We start from the raw sequence: 21,450 nt of genomic DNA, 5'->3' as shown, positions 1-21,450 counted from the left end.
AACACTATGTTTTTACCTGAGAGAATACCTCTCTAGGAATCTCTAAGATGCTCCTCAAGTGCAACTCTGTGGTCAACATCTGCCAGACATTGACATTAGAATTGTGCAATTCTCTCCAGGAATTGCTAGGTCCTTCAGTGCAACTTTTGGTTAAAGTTGACCATATAGTTGCAATGGAGGATCTTGATATTCCTAGAGAAAACATATTAATAAAATCTGTGAATAATCAAATCTGCAAAAGTGAAAGCCGCAAAAGTGGAAGGACGAATGTACTCCAAACCCTCTGCCTGGATGGATGACTCTGTCAGCTTCACTTTTTTCCTCCACACTGGGCAGATTCCACCTCATTCCAGTTTGTGAATTTTGGAAAGTTCTCATCACGTCCCCCTCCCAATAAAACTGAATTCTCATCCATCCCTACCAGTGCAGTGTGTACATGTGTGTATGTGTAGACATATATACAGTTGGCCCTTAATATCCACAGATTCTACACCCACGGATCCAACCATCCAATGTTTGAAAAACATAAATTCCTAAAAGCAAACCTTGATTTTGCTATAAGGTACAACATTATGCTACACCACTGAATTTAATGGGACTTGAGCATCCACAGATTTTGGTATCCATGCAACCAAATTCTAGCAAATAAGGGCCTAGTGTACATATACATATATGATCCAGCATGGCATACTGGTCTGATGTTGGACTAGGATCCTGGGAGATTAGTGTTCAAAGCCCTGCTCTTTCATGGAAACCTTCTGGGTATCCTTGGGAAAGTTACACTCTCTCAACTTAAGAAGAAGGCAATGGCCACTGAATAAATCTTGACAAGTAAAGCAGTGCTAAAGGAAGGAAGGAAGGAAGGAAGGAAGGAAGGAAGGAAGGAAGGAAGGAAATATGACATTTTTCTTTCCCTTTTCCCAGGACCCTTTTGTATGTTTGGCAGATGTGGATGTATAAGATGTATATGAAACATACATTAATTTCATACTTAAACTTGGGTTCCATCTCCAAGACCATCTCATTATGTATGTGCAAATATTCCAAAATCTTCCCCCCCCCCTCCAAAATCCAAAGCTTCTGATCCCAAGGGAGACTCAACCTTATGTATGTATGAATGCATGATCCCTGTCTTTTCCCTAACACAAGATTCAAGGTGGTGTTCAACCCTTTAAAACAAAGTACCAAAAAACCCCACAAAAAACCAACCTATTAATATAAAAGTTAAAAAAAGAATTCTACTCCAATTTTTTTTAAATTAATTAAAAGAAAATTAAAACATGACAACATACAGGCACAACACATCCCATTAAAAGTTCCATCTGCCCCAGAAGGTTAAAAACCAAAACCTTGGCCTGATACAGACAGCCAAAATAAAGCTGCTTCGAGTCACTTTGCAAGTATGCTATTTAAATGATACATGCGTCCTAAGCGTCCAGAAGCCGCACCAAAGCCACACTCCAATCCTAAGGACTGGAGTGCGGCTTTGGTGCAACTTCCAGACTCTTAGGACGCATGCATCATTGAAACACCATACCTCCAAAGTGACTCGAAGCAGCTTTATTTTGGCTGTCTGTATAAGGCCCTTGGCTACTTAAAAAAGGCCTTGCATATCCAGACATATTTGCCAGGCTTCAAACAGCCAGAGGAAGACCAGCTCACTCTTTGTGTTTGCAAAACAACAACTCACTTGGCAGCCATGTTGTTCTCGGGCAGCAGGGACATCTCGAGGACCTTGGTACCACTGATGATGGATTCATAACTGGTGGTAGCCACCATCTTGCCCGTGATGCGGTGCACCTGGTAGAAGGCGTGGGGACGCAGGTTCCGCTCATCTGCTGTTCCGATGAACATTTGCAAGGTAAGAGGTTTCTCATCGTAGCCTGTAAGCTTTGATGAGAGAAGAAAAGATATCAATATGATTCCAGTCCCCCCATGTTTTAAAATCTCTTTATCCCTCTACCTCAAACACAGATTGATTCTCAAGTTAATTTGTAAAATGATCATTGCTACGTTTGGGGATTTGTTTTTTAAATCTGTCATTTTCATGTGTTCAATGTTTCTTGAGTCAGTGCTACCAAGATCTGACAGCCATCCACAGCCAATGCATTTGTAAACTTAATGTTCTATGACTGAACTTTCTCCTCCAACTATTAATGGATGTTTCTGAACATTCTGTGATATGACAGTACAGCCAAGACTCTACATAGAACAAAAGGGTAGTCCAACTCATTCCATTGCAAACAAAATCAAGACACAAGGAAGTTACTTTTTTGGACTACAGCTCCCAGAACTCCCCAGCCAGCATGGGCAATACATATCCCAGAATCTCACCAGCTATCATAGGCACTGAGACAAATGGCACATCTGTACTGTAAAAATAATGCCATTTGACACCACTTTAACTGCTTTGGCTCCATTCTACAGAATCCTAGAATTTGTAGTTTTTGTGGAATACCAGCACTCTGGCAGAGAAGACCTTGTAAAACTACATATTCCAGGATTCCATAGGATGGAGCTACAGCACTTCAAATGGCATCAAACTGCATTATTTCAACAGTGCAGACGTATCCTAAAACTCTGGAAGTCCAGAAAGGAACTTCTGCGGCAACTAGGCAGAACATGGACCTATGTTAAGTCATCTCAAGTTTAATTTGTAGCTAACCATTCTTCAAAGAGGTTTCTAACCACAGGAACCATGTTTGCTCCAGGCCATACAGCACTGACGTAAGAGAACATTCATAAATACTAACAGTTTAGGAGAAAGGTTTGTTAAGCTGTGGCATGTTGCGGTCTGCATTTTTTAAAAATTCCTGCAGTATATTCTGATAGGAACATGCCATTATCCTCACTTCAGTTTCCACTCAGGGATAGTTTAGATAGTTTAAGACAGAGTTCTGTGGGCTAATCTTTGCTTAAAATAAAACCTGCATTAGCCGGTTTGCAAACTGGATCTCCATTCTGTGGAAGGGGAAACTTTATAACAGGACATCCAGTGTAACAATCCACTCCCTGTCTCCACCGCGATTGCCCCTTAACCAGTCACCCACTTCAGCACTTGCCACCCTAGCTAGAGACATCAGCCATTTGGTGGTCTTGCCTCAGGGGCTGCCCAGATGTTTTTAATAAGAAGCCAAGACTTACAGCTGCAGTCAATTTGAGCCTTAAAGGAAACACTCTCTTTTTTTTTACTTCTTTCCTTCCTTCCTCCCATGTCATGCAAGATGGAACATCTCAAGAAGTTAAGGGGAGTAGTCTTGCTACCCACACAGATATCTGCCAACTTCTCAGGAAGGGGTGAGGAACATGGGGAAAAGGGGACAGGGTGGGTAGGACACAGCTTAGCAAGATATCCTCTAAGGAAGACCAAGATTTGTATATTCAGGGAAGAAAAATAGAACTCATCAAAAAAGTAATCTGGGGAGGTATTTTCCCGGGCATGCACCTCTCCCTTGCTGCACCAACTTGTTATCCCTATCCTTCAGCAAGAGTGACGCAGAGGGATGGATGCAGAAGGAGACCAATGCTACAATTCTGAAATTAGAGCGTGGGAAAGGCCAGACCCAAGATCCTGGTTACAGGGGAATGTGCTCGGGAAAGGAAGATTGAAGCATACACAAAACTAAAGTTTTGCAAGAGAGGGTGGGAATACAAGCAAGCGAGGGGGAGTTTCTGGGTTTGGAAGTCTGAAAACCTCTGTAAAAGACCCCACATATAAAGAGCACAAAAGTCAAACCTTATTAAACTTGGAGACAAACTGGCTGTTGTGATAAAATATAGGAAAGGTTTCATTCAAGACTTAACTGCCACCCTCCCTCCTCTTCTTATTACAGCAAGCTGGGTAAACATGACCCACTCTTTCCCATTATTTTTTTTAAAATCAACCTTTTCTCTTACTTAACCTAAATTTAGCGGGCATCTGTTTCCCAATTTGTTCTAAACAAAATCTGTGACATTTGCTGTGTTTTTTTCTTTTCTTTTCAGCCTTTTTTGTACAAGCACAGTAGGGAAACACTTTGAAGTGGGAATCGTTTTTGTTTTTCACATTGCTGGACAGATGCTTTGAAACCAGTCCCACCCCACCCTATGAAAAGAAAAAGAAAAGAAAAAGGGGAGGAAGGGAGGAAGAATAAGGAAGAAAGAAAAAGCTTCCCCTTTCCTTCCGGATTGCTGAAAATCTCCAATTAAAATATAAATACTACATGAGTTTTTAAAAACCTACTGAAGGTAGTGAACAAAAGAGAGGGTGGTTTTTTTTTTTTTTTAAATGGACAAAGTTGGAAACAAATCCTTGTAAGAACCCTAACTCAGTCAAGCAATGCTGACTCAGTCTTCTGAATTCTGGCAAAATCTTAAAGAATGGTGTGTCGAAAAGATACTGCCCACCCTTTAACCTGAGATTTCCCTACAGTTCTTTTTTTAAAGAGAGGGTTGGGATTACGCAATAGCAACAAAAAGCATTCTGCAGATGCCCAGAGGTACTTGCAGCACATATTCAACTCATGATACATAAGGTTTGCATTTCGCTCTCTGGCCACAAGGAGGCACACTTGGCTAGTACGTGGTGAAATGGAGTTAGGAGGTCTAACAATGGTTGCTATGTGGTTTAAAGCATTGCCAACTTATATAAACTCTCAGGAACCTAACATGGGATTTTCTTGGAAAGATTTGCTCAGAGGGATTTTGCCACTGCCTGCCTCCAAGGCTGAGAGTGTGTGACTGGCTCAAGGTCACCCAGTGGTTTTCCATGGCTGGTCTCCTGGAGTTTAGTCAGACATCCAAACCACTAACACCCCACTGGCTCCTACTTGAGCCTTTTTCATTCATTGGCTGGCATTCCATTGGTTAATTCCAATTAGAGTAGATGCATTCACTCAGTTGTTGAATTGTGAGTCAAAGCACAGATAAACGTCCTGAATTCAATGGCCCTACTCTAATCAAGACTAAAAGAGAGTTTAAACCATTACATGCTAGCCCAGAGCTACTCAAAGTGTGATTCCCCATCTTCTGCCTTTACTATTCCAAGCACTTCAGGATGCTGCTGAATGAGGCCTTCCATCATTACTGACCAGAGGTGGGAAGGAGAGAAAGGAAGGATGGGTTGACAAAGGTATAGATGGGGGCCTATGATCCTCCAGCTAATGGCGGCTGGTGGTTTCAACATTGATGAGGCAATTAATATCCTCTGAGTTCTCATCTGAATGAGTCCAAAATGTTGAATCCCATCCTGAAAATAAGCCCAGTACCCTGGATATTTCCTTTAAAGTTGAGATTAAAATCCCAACTCAAATCACTGTCCCATTGACATGAGTCACCAGTTGCTGTCTTCTCTGGCTCCTAGCATTGCTGAACATAGATAATTTTGGTTTAGGGACATAGGAATTGGAGTCCTGTTACTTAGCCTGCAATTTGCACTGCAGAATTAATGCAATTTGACACCACTTTAACTGCCACAGCTCAATGGTATGAAACCCTGGGAGTTAAATTTTGTTGTGGCACCAGAGCTCTCCAAGAGAGAAAGCTAAATATCTCACAAAATGACAAGTCCCAGAATTCCATAGCATTGAGTCATGGCAGTTAAAGTATGTCAAACTGCTTAGTTTCTGCAGTGCAGATGCAGCCCTAGAGACATGTTCTCCAACTTTGGTGGCAGTGAGAGTTGAAGGAGATAACCCCCCCCCCTTCAACATCCTACACATCATTTTCATTTTATTAGTTAGCACATTGCCCACTTTTCCTCCAAAGAGATAGAAGCAAAGTACATGGTTCTCTGAGACAGGGATTGGCCCAAGGCCACCAAGTGAACCTCATGGGAATTTGAATCTGGCTGTTTCCCATTCCAGCAATGCAACCGCTACACCACACAGGGTCTTACACCAGCTCTTGTGATCACTCTTCCTGCCACTGGTTTACCTTCACCACCGGATGTCCTCCAGGCGCAGCCTTCACTGCACCCCTGCTACCCTCCGTCTCATAATGGGCTCGGTGGTGAGTTCGGGGCTGCACTTCAATCTTCAGTTCATACTGTTCGTATTGACTGGGGAGAGGCCAATCCAGAGGTGGGAGAGCAGAAGACCTGAGGAATGTACAAAGAGGATGATGAAAATCATTTAGACATTGAGTGTGATCTTGCTAAGCCTCCTTAGCCATTCCTACCCAAAATGACAGGATGCAGAGACATGGACTGCATCTGCATTACAGAAACAATGCAGTTTGACACCACTTAAACTGTCATGACTTAATGCTATGGAATTCTGGGATTTGTAGTTTTGTGAGATTTTTAGCCTTCTCTACCAGAGAGAGTTCTGGTGCCAGAACAAACTGCAAAGTTTAATGTGGTTTACAATAAAGGGAAAACAAACAAACTCACAAATAGAAAATTTAAAAAGTGATTGTTGTTGTTGTGTGCCTTCAAGTCGTTTCTGACTTATGGCAACCCTAAGGCCTAAACCCTTGGCAAGTTTCTTCAGAGGAGGGGTTGCCACTGTCATCCTCTGAGGCTGAGAGAGTATGACTTGTCAAAGGTCACCCAATGTGTTTCCATGGCTCAGCTGGAATTCAAACCCTCATCTGCAGAGTCATAATCCAGGGCTCAAACTACACACCATGCTGGCTGTCAAGAGCCAAACTAGATCAGACCAAAGACCTAGGACTTTATCATGTGAGTCTGATAAAATGCAATCACAGCAGGTTTATAGCATCTTTAGCCAGTACTATTTATCACAAGACATCATGTCTCTCCTGGTGCCGATTTGCATTTCAATCACTGATGGAGTGCACCTATTCATTGATAGGAAAACCCCATCAATGGCTCTAAATATTGCTGCTTTTCTGCTACTGCCTCTGGTGCAATAGGTCCCTTCCGCTGCAATTCTGATATTCTGGCAGTCACATGGCCTGTGAGTGGGCATGAGTCGCCTCCTTGCACCCTCCCCCTTGCTATTCCCAAACAGGCTGAGATGGTTTTTTACTTTGTTTTCCTTTTCTTTTTTATATACAGTATTTTCTTTTAATTTTAAAAATCATTTTTCTGCAATCATGGCAAAATAATAAAAATAATAATTAATAAAACTAAACAAGTCAAAAGGCACACATGCACTGGGTGTGACATATACCAGGAGGAAGACAGGGCTAGCTTGTTGGTGCAGAAGAGTGAACACAGGACCATGGATCATCACCAAAGCAGCATAATAGCACAATTGCAGAGAAGTGTGACAGTGATTGCTTTCAAACCATATGTGTTACCCCAAAGTCTGGCCCTCTGCACACCTCCTCTTTTCAGATATCAAAGTGATATCAAAAAGATGTTTTAGGCAGGAACCTTTTAGCTGCCCAAAGCCCTCTCAGCAGCTTTACTTGAGCTAATAGAATTCCCCCTATTAAATATTGGCTGTGGGTACCCTCGGGGACCCTGGCATTTTGGGTAACACATGTTCCCATTTGCATCAACAATGCAATTGCTGTAAGGCAACAGGCAGGTGTGGTAAAGTCCACCATACTTTTTTTTTTTAAATAAAGTACCCAAAAACATGCTCCTGGTCTCAACTCGACTTTATTCCCAGGCCTTATTGATTCAGAAATATAATGCTTCTGAACACAGAGGCTTTTTAATTTTAGCCATCATGGCTCAGAACCATGACTAGATCTCAGAGTGTTAAAATATTTCAGTTAATGCTAAAACAATACCATTGAGTTGGCAAAGAATTTATCTGTTAACGTTATAATGATAAGGGACATTTTAAAAATGAATTGCTGTTCTCAAAAGATGAGAGCTTCAGGATAAAATATTGTGGTCTCACTTTTTTATCTTTGGTCCTGTCCACCAATACAATATTGGTTGTGACCTATAAAGCCCTCTGCAATCCAGATCCAGGTTATTTGAATTGCCATATATCCTCCTTTACAAACTTGTCCATGTTTTTAGATTATTATTAGTAGTAGTATTATGCTTTATGCTGTAGATTTACACATATTAAATGTAGATCTAATGGGAATCCCTTCTCTGTGTCCCACCAATCTCTAAGGTCCATCTGGTGGGAACCCAGGAGAGGGCCTTCTCAGTGGCTGTCCCCCAACTGGCATCCTCTCTATTCTTTTTCATAGATACATGAAGACCTTTCTTTATTGACAGGCCTTCAACGACTGATCATATAAGGCCTGTCCCACCTAAATAATGTTCCAGAGTTTCTATTTTTTTTTTTTTTTTGTTATTGTTGTTGTGCTGGGTGTTGTTTTTTTAAAATAGTTTATGCTTTTAATTGATTTGATTATTGATTTTTTTTAAAAAAATAGTGTAGCGGTTTGATCATTGGACTATGATTCTGGAGAAGAGAATTCAGACTTCTGCTTGGCCATTAAACACACTGGGTGACCCTGGGCAAATCACACTCTCAGCCTTAGAGGATGGCAACGACAAACCCTCTCTGGAGAAAACTGCAAAGAAAATCCCGTGATGGGTTCGCCTTAGGGTTGCCATAAATCACATTTTAACTTTTCTATTTGTGATTTTTTTTTTTTTAATTTTGTAAACCACCTTGAATTCTAAACTGGGGAAAAGTTGGGATGACAATGATAGAATGGAGCTCTCTAAAACTCTTCTGAACCTAAATGTGCATTTGGGCTAAAAGGTGTTCCCCACTTGTGCTTTTGATTGGGATGGGCAGAGCACAGCTCTCTACCTGTTGTTGGGTTGGAATGCCCATAATCCTTCACCACTGGGTATGCTAACTAGGTATGTGGGAGCTGCAGTCCAAGATTGGGAAGGCTATACTTTGTCCATCTTGTTTTAGACGTGTCTCTCCTAACAGGTGCTCCTTTCCCTGATCTGTTGTTCTCCTCTGCAACTTTTCTAGTTCGGTGGTATCCACTTCGGTTCCAAAATTGTGCTCAGTTGTTGTTGTTGTTGTTTTAAAAAAGTGGACACAGATATCATAGATTTAATATTTAAAAGATGCTACTGTACACCACTGTCTTGTGAATCCATGGATATGGAGGGCCAATCGTACTGCTGACAATGAATTTTGGAATTGCAAATGCAGCTGGGGTGGCCAAAGAGAGAGACAGAAAAGCTACCCCAAACTCAAAGGTCATCATCAAGCGGATCCACCACCATGCAAGAGGAATTCTTTGACCCAGTTGGTTACCTTAACAGGGAAGGAGCTATGGCATGTTTATGCCAGCTCCCACCCCCACCCTGGTCCCCACCTCCCTCCTCAGCATGCCTGCAGAGCCAGGGTCTGGGATGTGTAACTAGAGACACCAGCCCTTCTGCCTGGGCTGGCTTGACAAGTTGTTTTTATACAACAGAACTTCTGGCAGCCAGACCAAAGAGTGGAAAGTGCAGCTGGCAAATTCAGACCGGCTGGCTTAGAGGGTGGGTGGAAGAATGGGGATCCAAGCCTTTGCCTTCCTCCCCAGGAACTCCACTGCTGTCAGGCCAGGCATAGAGCAAAAGAGTGGGGCTGAAATGCTTCCTTGGAAGCAGACTTTGGATGATGGGGATGATGGATGGGATCTGCGCACAAGCTAGTACTTTGGTGCTATGTGCCTTCCAGTCATTTCTGACTTATGGCAACCCTAAGGAAAACCTATCATGGGGTTTTCTTGGCAAATTTCTTGAAAGGGGGGTGCCCTTGCCATCCTCTGAGGCTGAAAGAGTGTGACTTCTCCAAGACCACCCAGTGGGTTTCAGAGATGCAAACCCTGGCCTCCAGAGTCATAATCCAGCACTCAGACCACAACATCGCACTGGAGTCTAAACAAGAAATTCATTTATATTTCATATACACTTTATACAGATAGCCTGAAGTCTGTTTTATACACAGTATTTGTTGTGTAAACCATACAAATAATAGTTGATGTGTGCCTTCAAGTCATTTCCGACTTAGGGCGACACTAAGGCAAATCTATCACGGGGTTTTCTTGCCAAGTTTCCTATAGCCATCCTCTGAGGCTGAGAGAGTGTGACTTGCCTAAAGCCCTGGTTTCCAGAGTCATAGTCCAATGCTCAAATCACTATGTCATGCTGGCTCTCATAGGGGAGAAGAAATGGAACAAACAGGATTTTCTTTAGATTAGAAAGTTACTTTAAAAAAAAAAGATTTTCCATTCTCATTACAGGTTGAGTCTCACTTATCTGAAATGCTTGGGACCAGAAATGTTTGGGAGTTTGGAGTTTTTCAGATTTTGGAATTTGCATATACATAATGAGATGTTGTGTGCCTTCAAGTTGTTTCTGTTTTATGGCAATCCTAAACTGAACCTATCACGTGGTTTTCTTGGCAAGTTAATACAGGGGGGGTTGCCATTGCTGTCCTCTGAGACTGAGAAAGTGTGACTTGCTCAAAGTCACCCAGTGGGGTTCCATGTGGAGATTCGAATCCTGGCCTCCAGAGTCATAGTCCAACATTCAAACCACTACACCACACTTGGACTCAAGTCTAAACATGAAATTAATTTATATTTCATATATACATAGCCTGAGAGTAATTTTATACACACTATTTTAATAATTTTGTGCATGAAATAAAGTACATGTACACTGAACCATCTGAAAGCAAGGTGTCACTATCTCAGCCACCCATGTGGACACCTTTGGAATGTTTTGGATTCCGGATAAGAGAGCCTCAATCTGTACAGGTAGACCTCAGTTAATGAAGTGGATGTATCCCTATAGTTAGGGTGCTCAGCTGTCCCTTACTATAAGGGATGCCACTTATTCGAGGACTGGAAAGCTTGTCCCTTATAGTACTGCCAAATGTTCCATTTGTTGTTGTTGTTGTGCGTCTTCAAGTCATTTCCAACGTATGACAACCCTAAGGTTTTCTTGGCAAGTTTCTTCAGAGGGGTATTGCCATTGCCATCCTACGAAGCTGAGAGAGTGTGATGTGTCCAAGATCACCCAACAGATTTCATTACCAAGCCAGGATTCAAATCCTGGTGTCTAGCTGTAGTCTAATGCTCAAACCACAACACCATGCCGGCTCCCCATATTGAGGGATATTCCTTGTTTGAGGGTTGCAAAGCTTTAACTTTTATATAGACTGGGCAAGATTCCACCCATATTTTGGGATATGGCACCTTCATGAAGGCAGAAATGTGTACCTCATGTAATTTATGAATGTCCAAAATATGTTAATTTTTACAGAGAAATGCATGGCTTAATTTAACTGAAATCATTTGCAGGTGGAATCTCCCTTATGAGGAGTTTCAAAATCTGAAATATTCCAAAATCTAAAACTTTCCACATTGGGTGGCTGAAATAGTGACACTTTTGCTTCCTGATGGTTCAAAGTACACAAACATTGTTTCATGTGCAAAATTATTTAAAATATTGTGTATAAAAATTACCTTCAAGGTATGGGTGTAAGGTGTATAGGAAACATAAATAAATTCCATGCTTAGACTTGAGTCCCAACTCCAAGACATCACATTATGTATAGGCAAGCATTCCATAATTCACGCCAACTTCCACCTATTGCAGGGATAAGCAAAAGCCCGTCTACATGCAAAATAAGGGTTCTCTATCTGACCTGCACATTTCTTCAGCTGTTGTCTCTGAGCATCAATGGGAGATAAAGAGAGTTTTTAAAGCCCAGGAAGTTGTTGCACAGAACTAAGCTGTGCTTTTGCAAGCCTGAAAGCAGGTTACTCCAGTACAGATATACAGATGACTGAGCCATGCTGTGTGTGCTTGATGGTCTCCACATGTTGGTAGACAAGAGGGTGGGGGAATAATCAGTCCAGAGGAAATGGGATGTTGCAAATCACAATTAAAATCTGCAATTAAAATGCTGGAACATATCCTCTATATACTTCTCAGAATTTAGCCTGCTGGCTGAAAACGTTCCCCCTAGATATGTGGGAATAACTATCAGGAAAAGGGATATTACCATCATGCCTTGCACCAGCATTTCCCAGGGGTTATTGACTGCTCCCACAAGGCCTTTGCCACTAGACATTGTTCTGATCCCCAATGTTCATTTCACAGGTGGGAATCAGATGATTCTGTATTGAAATTCCCGGCATTCTTCATCACTGGCTGTAGTGGTTAGGATTGCTGGGAGTTGCAGTCCCACAACATCCACAGGGCCTTGTGATTCCTACCCATGGCTTCCATTCCGAAGGAGAAATTCTTCGGCAGTTTTTTCAACCTTTCTCTATAAGGGGGAGGTACAGTCAGCCTTCCATATCCATTGATTTTTTTATCCTTGGGTTCACCTCAATTTGAAAATATTTTTTAAATATACAGATTCCAAAAAGCAAGTCTTGATTTTGCCATTTTATTACAAGTTTAAGGGTTAGACTGTGACTCTGGGGATCAGAATTGAATTCTCCTCTCAGCCACTGGGCAAGTCATACACTCTCAGCCTCAGAGGATGGCAATGCCAAACCCTCTTTGAAGAAACCTGCCAAGAAAAACCTATGATAGGTTCACCTTTGGGTCACTACAAGTTGGAAATGATTTCAAGGCACACAACGCACGCACATGCACACCATCCTACTGTACATTGTATTTAATGGGACTACAGCATCCATGGATTTTGGTATCCATGGGGGTGTCCTGGAACCAAACCCCAGTGGAGACTAAGGGCCCACTGTACTTCTTACCTGAATATGGGGCTGTGGCCTCCAATACGAGCCTTAGACCAGGCCAATGGTGAAGGTACAGCGAGGTAATCCATCCCTTCTTTCCGGGCCACTCCAAGTCCAAAGCCGGTGCCTCCATCCTCTCCATTACAATTCCCTTCCTCTTTCCGGGTCAGGGCCACCGTCTGCTCCGTCGAAGTCTTCCGAGCTTTCTGGGGTATGCTTTCAACGAGTCGGGCTCCATTAGAGTTGAAGGTAGCTACATCACCACTTGACTCTACGCATTCTCCTGGGACATCCTCACCAAGGCTGCCTCTCCGGGACAAGCATGGAGATGTAGAGGAGTGCGTTTCAGAGCTGGAGTAGCGCCGTTTGCCACATGGTGAAGCCGGTCGAGGGCCCAGAAGCATCCACCCATCCTCTGCTCCCCGGCTTGGAGAGTAGTTGACCCCGTAGCCCGGCCAAGATTCATCAGCAGATGACCATGGTTTAGGAGATCCCCGTGGAGAACCTAAAGGAGAACTAAGGGCAAAACGGGCAGCTGCTTCATTTAGCTCATGCTCCACATCATCTCCAGCGGGGGCCTCGTCGTCTGAAAAAAAGCTCCAGGGAGAGACACTACCACTGCTGGCTGGACTCGGTGTGAAGAAACCAGATGATGGAGATGTTTCCCGGTAGCCTCCAAAAGCCTCCAAGAGGAGATAATCTCGAGGGGAAGAGTCCCAGTCATCTTCCTCACCCCGTCGGCTTGGGGAAATGGTTGTGATCTGAATGCTGGGGCACTCCAGCACCCGGGAACCTCCTAGCCGTACTCTCCGGGCTGGCTGGCTTTCAAAAGTGTCACCATCCAAATCAGCCGGACGGGGAGGAGGAGAATGCATGCCAGCACGGTTCCCACCAAGATGCAGTGGACATGGGATGTTTAGAGGAGAGGCATAGGGTGGTGGGTCTCCCAGAGTAAGTGAACAATAGACAGGGAGGTTGTCCGCATCCAGGTCTAGAAAAGAAGATGGAAGCATAGAATGAGCATCACTACACTGGATTAAATCTAAAGCTCAACCATTTCTGTATCCCCTCTAACAACAAGCAGGCAGAATGGTGAAGCCAGACTTAATGTAATCTTGGGGTGCAGCTACACTGTAGAAACAATTCAGTTTGACACCACTTTAAGTATTGTCGCTCCATCCTATGGAATCCTGGGATTTGTACTTTTACAGGATCTTCAGCCTTCTCTGACAATGAGAGCTGGTGCTTCACAAAGCTACCAATCCCTGGATGCTGTAGCATAGAGCCTGTGGCCATTAAAGTGGTGTCAACATGCATAATTTCTACCATGCAGATGCACTCATGATTAATGTACTGCTCTTTTGTAACAGAAATATGTTCTATTCTAATAATTTAAAGACATCTGTTGTGAATTTAAAGCCTTTTTTTGATTGTCCTAATACTGACTGCTGTCACACTGCAGAATCAATGAAATCTGATACCACTTTAGCCGTCATGGTTCCATCCAATGGAATCCTGGGATTTGTAGTTTGCTGTGGCACCATAGAAGGCTGACAGAGGACTACCTCAGAAAACTCCCAGAATTCCATAGCATTGAGCCAGGGCAGTTAAAAATGAGAACCTGCATTCACAGGTAGAACATATAGAAATATTTGATACTTATTAAAGATGGATGTCTTTGGGAAAAAGAGATGGGGAAGGGGAGAGAGAAAGAATAAAATGTATGCATGAGTGTAGAATTATATAGTAAGGAGGCATGTGCACTGCAGAAATAATCCAGTTTGACACCACTGTAACTGCCAAGGCTCAGTGCTGTGAAATTCTGGGAACTGTAGATTGTTGTGGCACCAGAGCTTTCTGGGAGAGAATGCTAAATATCTTGCAAAACTACAAATTCGAGACTTTCATAGCCTTGAACAATGACAGTTAAAGTGGTGTCAAAATGGATTGTTTCTGCAGTGCAGAGGCTGCTTGAACATCCAATGAAGAGTGAAACCCAAGCAGTGGAGGGAGGATAAAGGGAGGGCACTTTGTTCACCATCTTCACCATCAATTTTATTTATATGCCACCTTTTCCTCAAAACTGGAACTACAAATTAAAATGACTATGTTACAGTTCAATACATCTAAAAAGGTCAATATTAAAACAGAACTAAAGGACAGTCAGTCGTCCATATCCACAGATTCTGCACCTACAGATTTAACCATCCTTGGCTTGGAAATTTTTTAAAAAACATAAAAAAGCAAAATTTGATTTTGCAATTTTATAAAAGGGAACCCATTTTATTACCCCACCACTGTATATATTATGAGACGTGAGCATCCCTGGATTTTGATATCCACAGGGGATCCTGGAAACCAAACTCCAGCAGATACTAAGGGCCCACTGTATTACAGTGATTTGAAATATACACTTTAAATAGATCAAAAGTACTTCAAAATCAGCACTCTCCTAATCCACTCTTCTCAGCTGGCAGTGGTTGAATCTTGTTAGATCCATGTTCTTATCGCCACTATGATGCCCAATATGTGAACTAACGTTTGTGAGTGGGACTGAGCATGAGTGATCAAGCTGAATCACTAGAAAAATGAGATGGGAAGGACATTTCTGGATTTCACATGATGAACCTTGGAAGGATCCAGCCTTTGCATGCTCTGCCTTTTCTCCATGTCAGAAAACACACACATAGAGCTGGGGAAACTGACGCCTGTCAGATGGATATAAATAGTAGGTTTTATTTTTTAAAAACCCACCAACAGCGCACATACAACACATGTCAAATGAAGAAAGCAGAGATTCATTCTCCTGGAACAAACAAATGTTTAGATGAACATGAAGAAGAGAGACACAGAGACTGAGGTTGATTAATCCTTTGCCATCCCACTTCTTCAGCTTCTTTTAAAATGTCCTAGTTTCTATTTCCTCCTCCCGCTTTGTCCTCAGCTTACTTGAATTCCTGAAAAATGAGTTCAAAGTGCAAAAGCAGTTTGTATTCAATAAATTCAGTGGGAAGAAAGGAGGCAGAATCTCAGGCAAAAGCAAACTGCTACAGTCTCTCCTAGTTTGTGTGTTCTTCCCCATTAATAACTTTTGCCATTTTGACCACACTCTGAGGTTACTTGGCCCAAGAGGATCAGTGAAATATTGGTGGGTATGCCATCAAGGGCCACACTGCCACTATTCAGTGTAAGCACGTGCCAACTTTTCTGACCACACTTACTAAACACATGTGGTATTTATAGGGCTACAACTTATTTTGTGTTTTGGGGAAATTATGGGGGGGGGGGGAAGGTGCTGAGAGCAGGTAACAGGTAAAGAAAAGAAGGAGCTTACCAGACTATGTTTCCCCTTTTATAGTGAAAAGCGAGCGTAGTGTGGCATAGTGGTTTGAATGTGGACTATGGCTCTGGTAGCCAGAGTTCAATTTTATGCTCATCCATGAAAACCCACTGGGTGACTTTGGGCAGGTTACACTCTCTCAGCCTTAGGGGAAGGCCATGGCAAACCTCTTCTGAACCTATCTTGCCAAGAAAGCCCCATGATAAGTTTGATGTAGGGCCACCATGTATTGGAAATGAAGGCACACAACCACAACAATAGTGGAAAGCACTGAGAGACACTAAGGCCACAAACACTGTTGCATTTGTGGCTGAAGTTAGAACCAAACCTAAGACAACGTAGTTTGGAACTGTTCTGATAATTCCAAGGAATGGTTTGGGTTTGGATTTTGACATCCATTGCTAGAAACAAAAGGAGTTGAGATCCCCACTTCCATTCCTTGTCATGGTCAGCTGGTACAGTGTAATGGTTACAGCTGCCTTCCCCTCTTCCTAAAATCTTTAAGATATGTAGGACTACAGTTCCCATCATCCCAATACTTGGCTGGAGGGGGATCAGGGTTGTCCTTAAAAACAATTGGAGGCCATTAGATTGAAGACTTGTGCCAGACTAAGGTATTATAAACTTTTTATAAATAAATTGAAGATATCAATCTCCATTATTTCTGCAGTGCAGATGCAGCCTCAGTTTGCCTTGAGTTCACTGGGGGGGGGGGGGAGCAGGATGTGCATGTTTAGGCCATAAATAGCAATCAATAACAAATGCCTTTTGCTCCCCACGGTGGGAGAATTTGTAACTTTATGGAATGGGAGAATCTGTAACTCTATGGAGTGGGAGAACCTATAACTCTATGGGATGGGAGAACTTCTAACTCCATGGGGTGGAAGAATTTGTAACTCTATGGGGTGAGAGAATCTGCAACTCTTTGGGGTGTGAGAATTGGGAACTTCACAAGGTGGGAGAATTGGTAACTCCACCGGGTGGGAGAACCTGTAACCCAACTGCAAGGGGGTTGCAATTCCCATCACCCTGGTTGTTCCTGATGAAAGCTGGACTCCAACATCCAGAAAGCCCTAATGCGGCTGCAGTGCCTCGCGTGAGGAAGGGGAAGGCCACCTTCTCTCCATTCCAGCCTCGTGCTTCCAACTGGCATCCTTCCTCAGCCCAGTGAGGGGGAGCTGGCGGGGATGGGGGGCAGGAAGAAGGCCAGACCCCCCTCCTTCCCTCCCCACATCTTTTAGAGGAATACTTTTGGACAACATTTTGGCAAGGGAACAGGGGTTTAGAAAACTTCCCCTGACCTTGGCCCAGGCCTTTCGAGGCCTCCACCCTGCTTTGTGGGCCAGAGACAACCCCAGGATGGAGTTAGGGGGTGGAGGAGAGGAAGAAAAAAGGGGGGAAAGCGAGACCGCCAGGGAGGGGTTGCCATCTGAACCCAATTATAGGGCCATTTCCCAAAGCCCCAGGCTCCACTGGCAGGGACCCCCGTTGCTGAGGAAACCTGGCATCTCAGCCAAAAAGACAAAAAGGAAAAATTGCACTGTTGCAAGAAGCTAGTTGGAACCGTATGGGGGGAGAGGGACATAGGGGGAAGGCATCTCCCCTTCCCCACTTGCTGCCATTTCTTTTTCACTCTCCCCCCCTCCTTTTCCATCTCTGCTTCCTTCTTGCAGAGGATCTGGAGGCCTTGGATGGAGGCCAGCCTTGGTGGAAGGACTAAATGCAATGGGATCCTGAGCCCCCACTTCCCCACAACTCCTTTCAGCCCCCATCTGGATTTCATTTGAACCAGACGTTGCTTGCCCAGAGACAGTGTGACCTTTCTGGTTGGAAAAAAAACAGACCCAAATTTCCTACCTCCACCTCTATGGCGGGTTGGCACTGCCAGCTTCCTCCCAGCAGTGCCCTGAGCCAAACTGGGGAGATCTTTTGGGGGACACAGACTCGGATTTAAGGGAACCTCCCTATTCTTTGCCCAGCCACATCCACACAAAACCAAAAAGGATGCAGAGATCTCCAGAGAGGGCTGGAAGGTGGCAAGGAAATTTGTAACTGGGGAGAAATTTGTAACTGTAAATGCTCGAATTACAAATTTCATCTCAGGGGCAAAAAAAGAAAGAAAGTCAGCTAAAGAAACAAAAGGGAAATATATAGTACTCGCTTTGCCACTGTTTTTTCCCACCTACCCACCCTTGGCTCCCATTCTCATTTTTCTAAGATGCAAGTGGAAATTCATGTCACACAAGCCACATTTTTTTTTTCCATTTTGGAAAGCAAAGCCTGGCTTTCCAAACGTGATATTTGGAGTTTTCAGTTCTTTTTCTGACGGATCCGACAGAGCGGAGGTTTGGCCCTACATGGCTCACGTCCCAATCAAGTTGTTAAAGGTGCCGCAAGACTCTGAAAAGTCTGTCGCAGCAGCAAAACTAACCCAAATAACAAACCCATTGCAAGTTCTTATGGAATTAAATTTTGTGGGGGTGGGAGAGGAGTTTGGGTTTTAAAGAGGGAGAAACAGTCGGAACAAATGTTCCCTGTAAGACAGCTAAAAAAAGGAAAGTAGAAAAAGATGGAGCCAGCATGCTTGGAGCTTTGGACTATGATCCTGGAGACCAGGGTTTGAATCCTTGCTTGGCCATGTAAACCTTGTGCAAGTCACACACTCTCAGCCTCAACCCCTTCCAATGAAACTAGCCAAGAAATCCCCATGATAGGGTCACCGTAAGTTGGAAGCAACTTGAAGGCAAGCAGCACACACATGCACAGATGCTTTGGAAAATTCAATCATTTCTCCAAAGCCTGATGCAAAGACACCATTGTGATTTGGATGCTTGTCTGTAAAAATATAACTTTGGTTGTAATTTGGGCACTACAAAAATCCAGAGATTCCAGCATTCTCAGACAATCTATTCCACTGTTGAACAGCTCTTACAATAAAACAGTGTTTCCTAATATTTAGATGGAATCTCTTGTAATATAAACCTATTGGTTCATTTTCTGGTCTCTGGAGCAGGTTAGGTCTGATCACTGTTGTTGTGCGCCTTCAAATCATTTCCAACTCGGGGCAACCCTAAAGTGAACCTATCATGGGTTTTTCTTGATAAGATTTGCTCATAGAGGGCTTACAACTGCTTTCCTCTGAGGCTGAGAGAGTGTGATTGGCAAAGATCACCTAACAGGTTTCCATGCCTGAACTGGGATTCAAACCCTGGTCTCCAGGGTTGTAATCCAAAACTCAAATCATGGTGGCTCTCATACATCTGGGACTATCTAACCACAATCTAAAATGCCTTATTGCACCACTTGTAGACATGACTGAACAACAATAATGAAGTTTTGAATGTCGACGCCTACTTCACAAAGCATTTAAAGGTCCTGGAAATGCTGCCCGTGTAGTATAATAATCTAGTTGCAATTTTTGCATCACCAACGCAAGACCTGCTCTTCCTCTCCACCACTAAACATTATTCGTACCTACTTTCCAGACAAGCCAAGACTTCTGGGAGGCAGAGGGCCAAGGTATTTTCTCTCTCGGCACACTCAAGATACTTTACAACAACCCAGTAGAGTAGGCAAGAACCAAACCACGAGAGACCGGGTGACCAAGGCTTAATAGATCACGGATTACCCAAACCCAACCAACAAGTTGGTAGCAAAGTTATTTGAACCTGAGAGAATTACAGTCTCCACTCACAACCATTACACAACATGATTTCTCTCTATATGCAATGAGTTTTATCAGTCGTATGAATCTCAACTCATGCAGTTCTGTCTGACTGAAACCTAATTGTTGGCTGTATTTGTTGTGTTTTTTAATTGTGTTTTGTATTTGTGACATGTTGTACCCCGCCTCAAGCCTTGAGTAGAGGTGGGAAAGAAATAAATTTTTTTATTAATAATTATTAATATTATTATTACCACCATCTTGCCTCTGTTTGGGTGTCTATATCCCCCTGTCAAAATACAAGATGCCTATGAAACTCTTCTCTTGTACACTTTTTTTTAACATACACACACACACCATTTTTCCCTCATGGCACAACCCAGGAGGAAACACAACACTCATCTTTATGAAACGCCTGCAAACATCAATTAGCCATCAGCGTGGGTTGTGTATCATTTCAGATTTCAACTCCGCACGCAGACAGAAAGACACAAGTTGTGTAGGAAGATGGGAGTGTTCATACCAACATCTCTTCCCAGGCTGACCAATGTCCTCCTTTTCCAGGACATGTCCTCCATACATCTCAACCTTCATTCCCAAAAGTCCTCCATTAAAAACCATGAATTTATACTTCTAGGAGGCTATGTAGCTGTCCTTTGGGAATGTCCTCCATTCTTTTTCAATGCCCTACATTTTGCACCGCCTTGTCCTCCTTTGCAGTTAGGACACCTGGTCACCCTGTTCCTTACCAAATAAGAAAAGAGAGGGACACAATTTTCTAGATGTATACAAAATCACATATACAGATATAGGAAAGCCAGGGTGGCATAGTGGTTTCAGGATTGGAATGGGACTCTGGAGACCAGGCTTCAAATCCTAACTCAGCCATAGGAAGCCACTGGGTGACCTTTTGCAAGTCCCACTCTCTCAGCCTCAGAGGATGGCAATGGCAAATGAAGAAGCTTGCCAACAAGCGAGTCGGAGAGGTAGGGCTTCCAAAGACAGCCAACAAGGGATTTGAGTGTTTCGCTATGACTCTGAAGACCAGGGTTCGAATCCCTGTTCAACCATGGGACCTTGGTCAAGGCACACTCTCTCAGTTCAGAGGATGGCAATGACCAACAAATTTTACTAACAGATCTTACTAAGAAAACCCTATGAGAGGATCACCTTAAAGTTGGAAATGACTTGAAGGCACACAACAGAGGGAAACAAAAGCCAAACCCTCTCTGAACAAATCTTGCAAGAAAACACTGGGAGGCCACATCAACCGGACAGCCAAAATTGTGTTGAATCAGAAAGACCCCCCTTTTCTTACCTTCCAAGGGGACCCCCATAGCCGGAGTGTCTTTCTCTTCCTCTCCAAAGATGAGCTTGAACTCTAAGTCTTCATCTTCACAGTTTGCAGCACCCATTGCAATTGCAATTTGGTTTTTTCCTTTGCCCCTGAATGGGACTTAATAGGGTCCCCACCCTTATAAAATAAATACAGACAAATTGGGGGATCAGAAGGAGGGGAGAAGCTCTCCCCTCCTTTTACTCCAATCTCTTCTTCTGCCTCTTCTTCCCCCCCTGAATTTCTCCCCAAAAACATATATTTAAATCAAAGCTGAAGTTGGGTGGAAACTTTTTTCCTCCCCAAACAAACTTTTCCCTCTCCTCCCAGGGCTCCCCTCCCTCCCACTGTCCTTCTCCCTCCTGATTGGCTGGGTTGGAAATTAAAAAGGAAAACCACGCCCCCAAATGTCAGATTAAGCCCTGCCCACTAAGGGAGGGAGGGAAGGGGAAAGAATGCAGACTGGGCTGTTCTAAATCAACCTTCTCTCCTCCCTCCTCCCTTTTTCTGAGCGTT

The 21,450-nt window shown here is 43.3% G+C and overlaps 1 protein-coding gene across 2 annotated transcripts in view; it reads right to left on the bottom strand.

The window, feature by feature from the left end:
• The window catches only part of NFATC4 (nuclear factor of activated T cells 4), a 30,897-nt gene extending 9,730 nt beyond the window's left edge, over positions 1-21,167 (bottom strand). For both annotated transcript variants that reach the window (XM_089479827.1, XM_089479826.1), the window contains exons 1-4: positions 20,917-21,167; positions 12,610-13,585; positions 5,914-6,076; positions 1,691-1,890 (exon numbers count right to left, since the gene is read on the bottom strand). In XM_089479827.1, the coding sequence (XP_089335953.1) occupies positions 1,691-1,890; positions 5,914-6,076; positions 12,610-13,585; positions 20,917-21,013 (1,436 nt within the window). In that variant the 5' untranslated portion in view covers positions 21,014-21,167. The remainder of the gene's footprint in view (positions 1-1,690; positions 1,891-5,913; positions 6,077-12,609; positions 13,586-20,916) is intronic.
• Between the last annotated feature and the right edge of the window lie 283 nt (positions 21,168-21,450).

The sequence above is a fragment of the Sceloporus occidentalis genome, unplaced genomic scaffold (assembly GCF_023333645.1).
Source record: "Sceloporus occidentalis isolate IW3139 unplaced genomic scaffold, rSceOcc1.0.p SCAF_14, whole genome shotgun sequence".
Lineage (NCBI taxonomy): Eukaryota > Metazoa > Chordata > Lepidosauria > Squamata > Phrynosomatidae > Sceloporus > Sceloporus occidentalis.
This window is presented reverse-complemented; position numbering and strand designations above follow the sequence as displayed.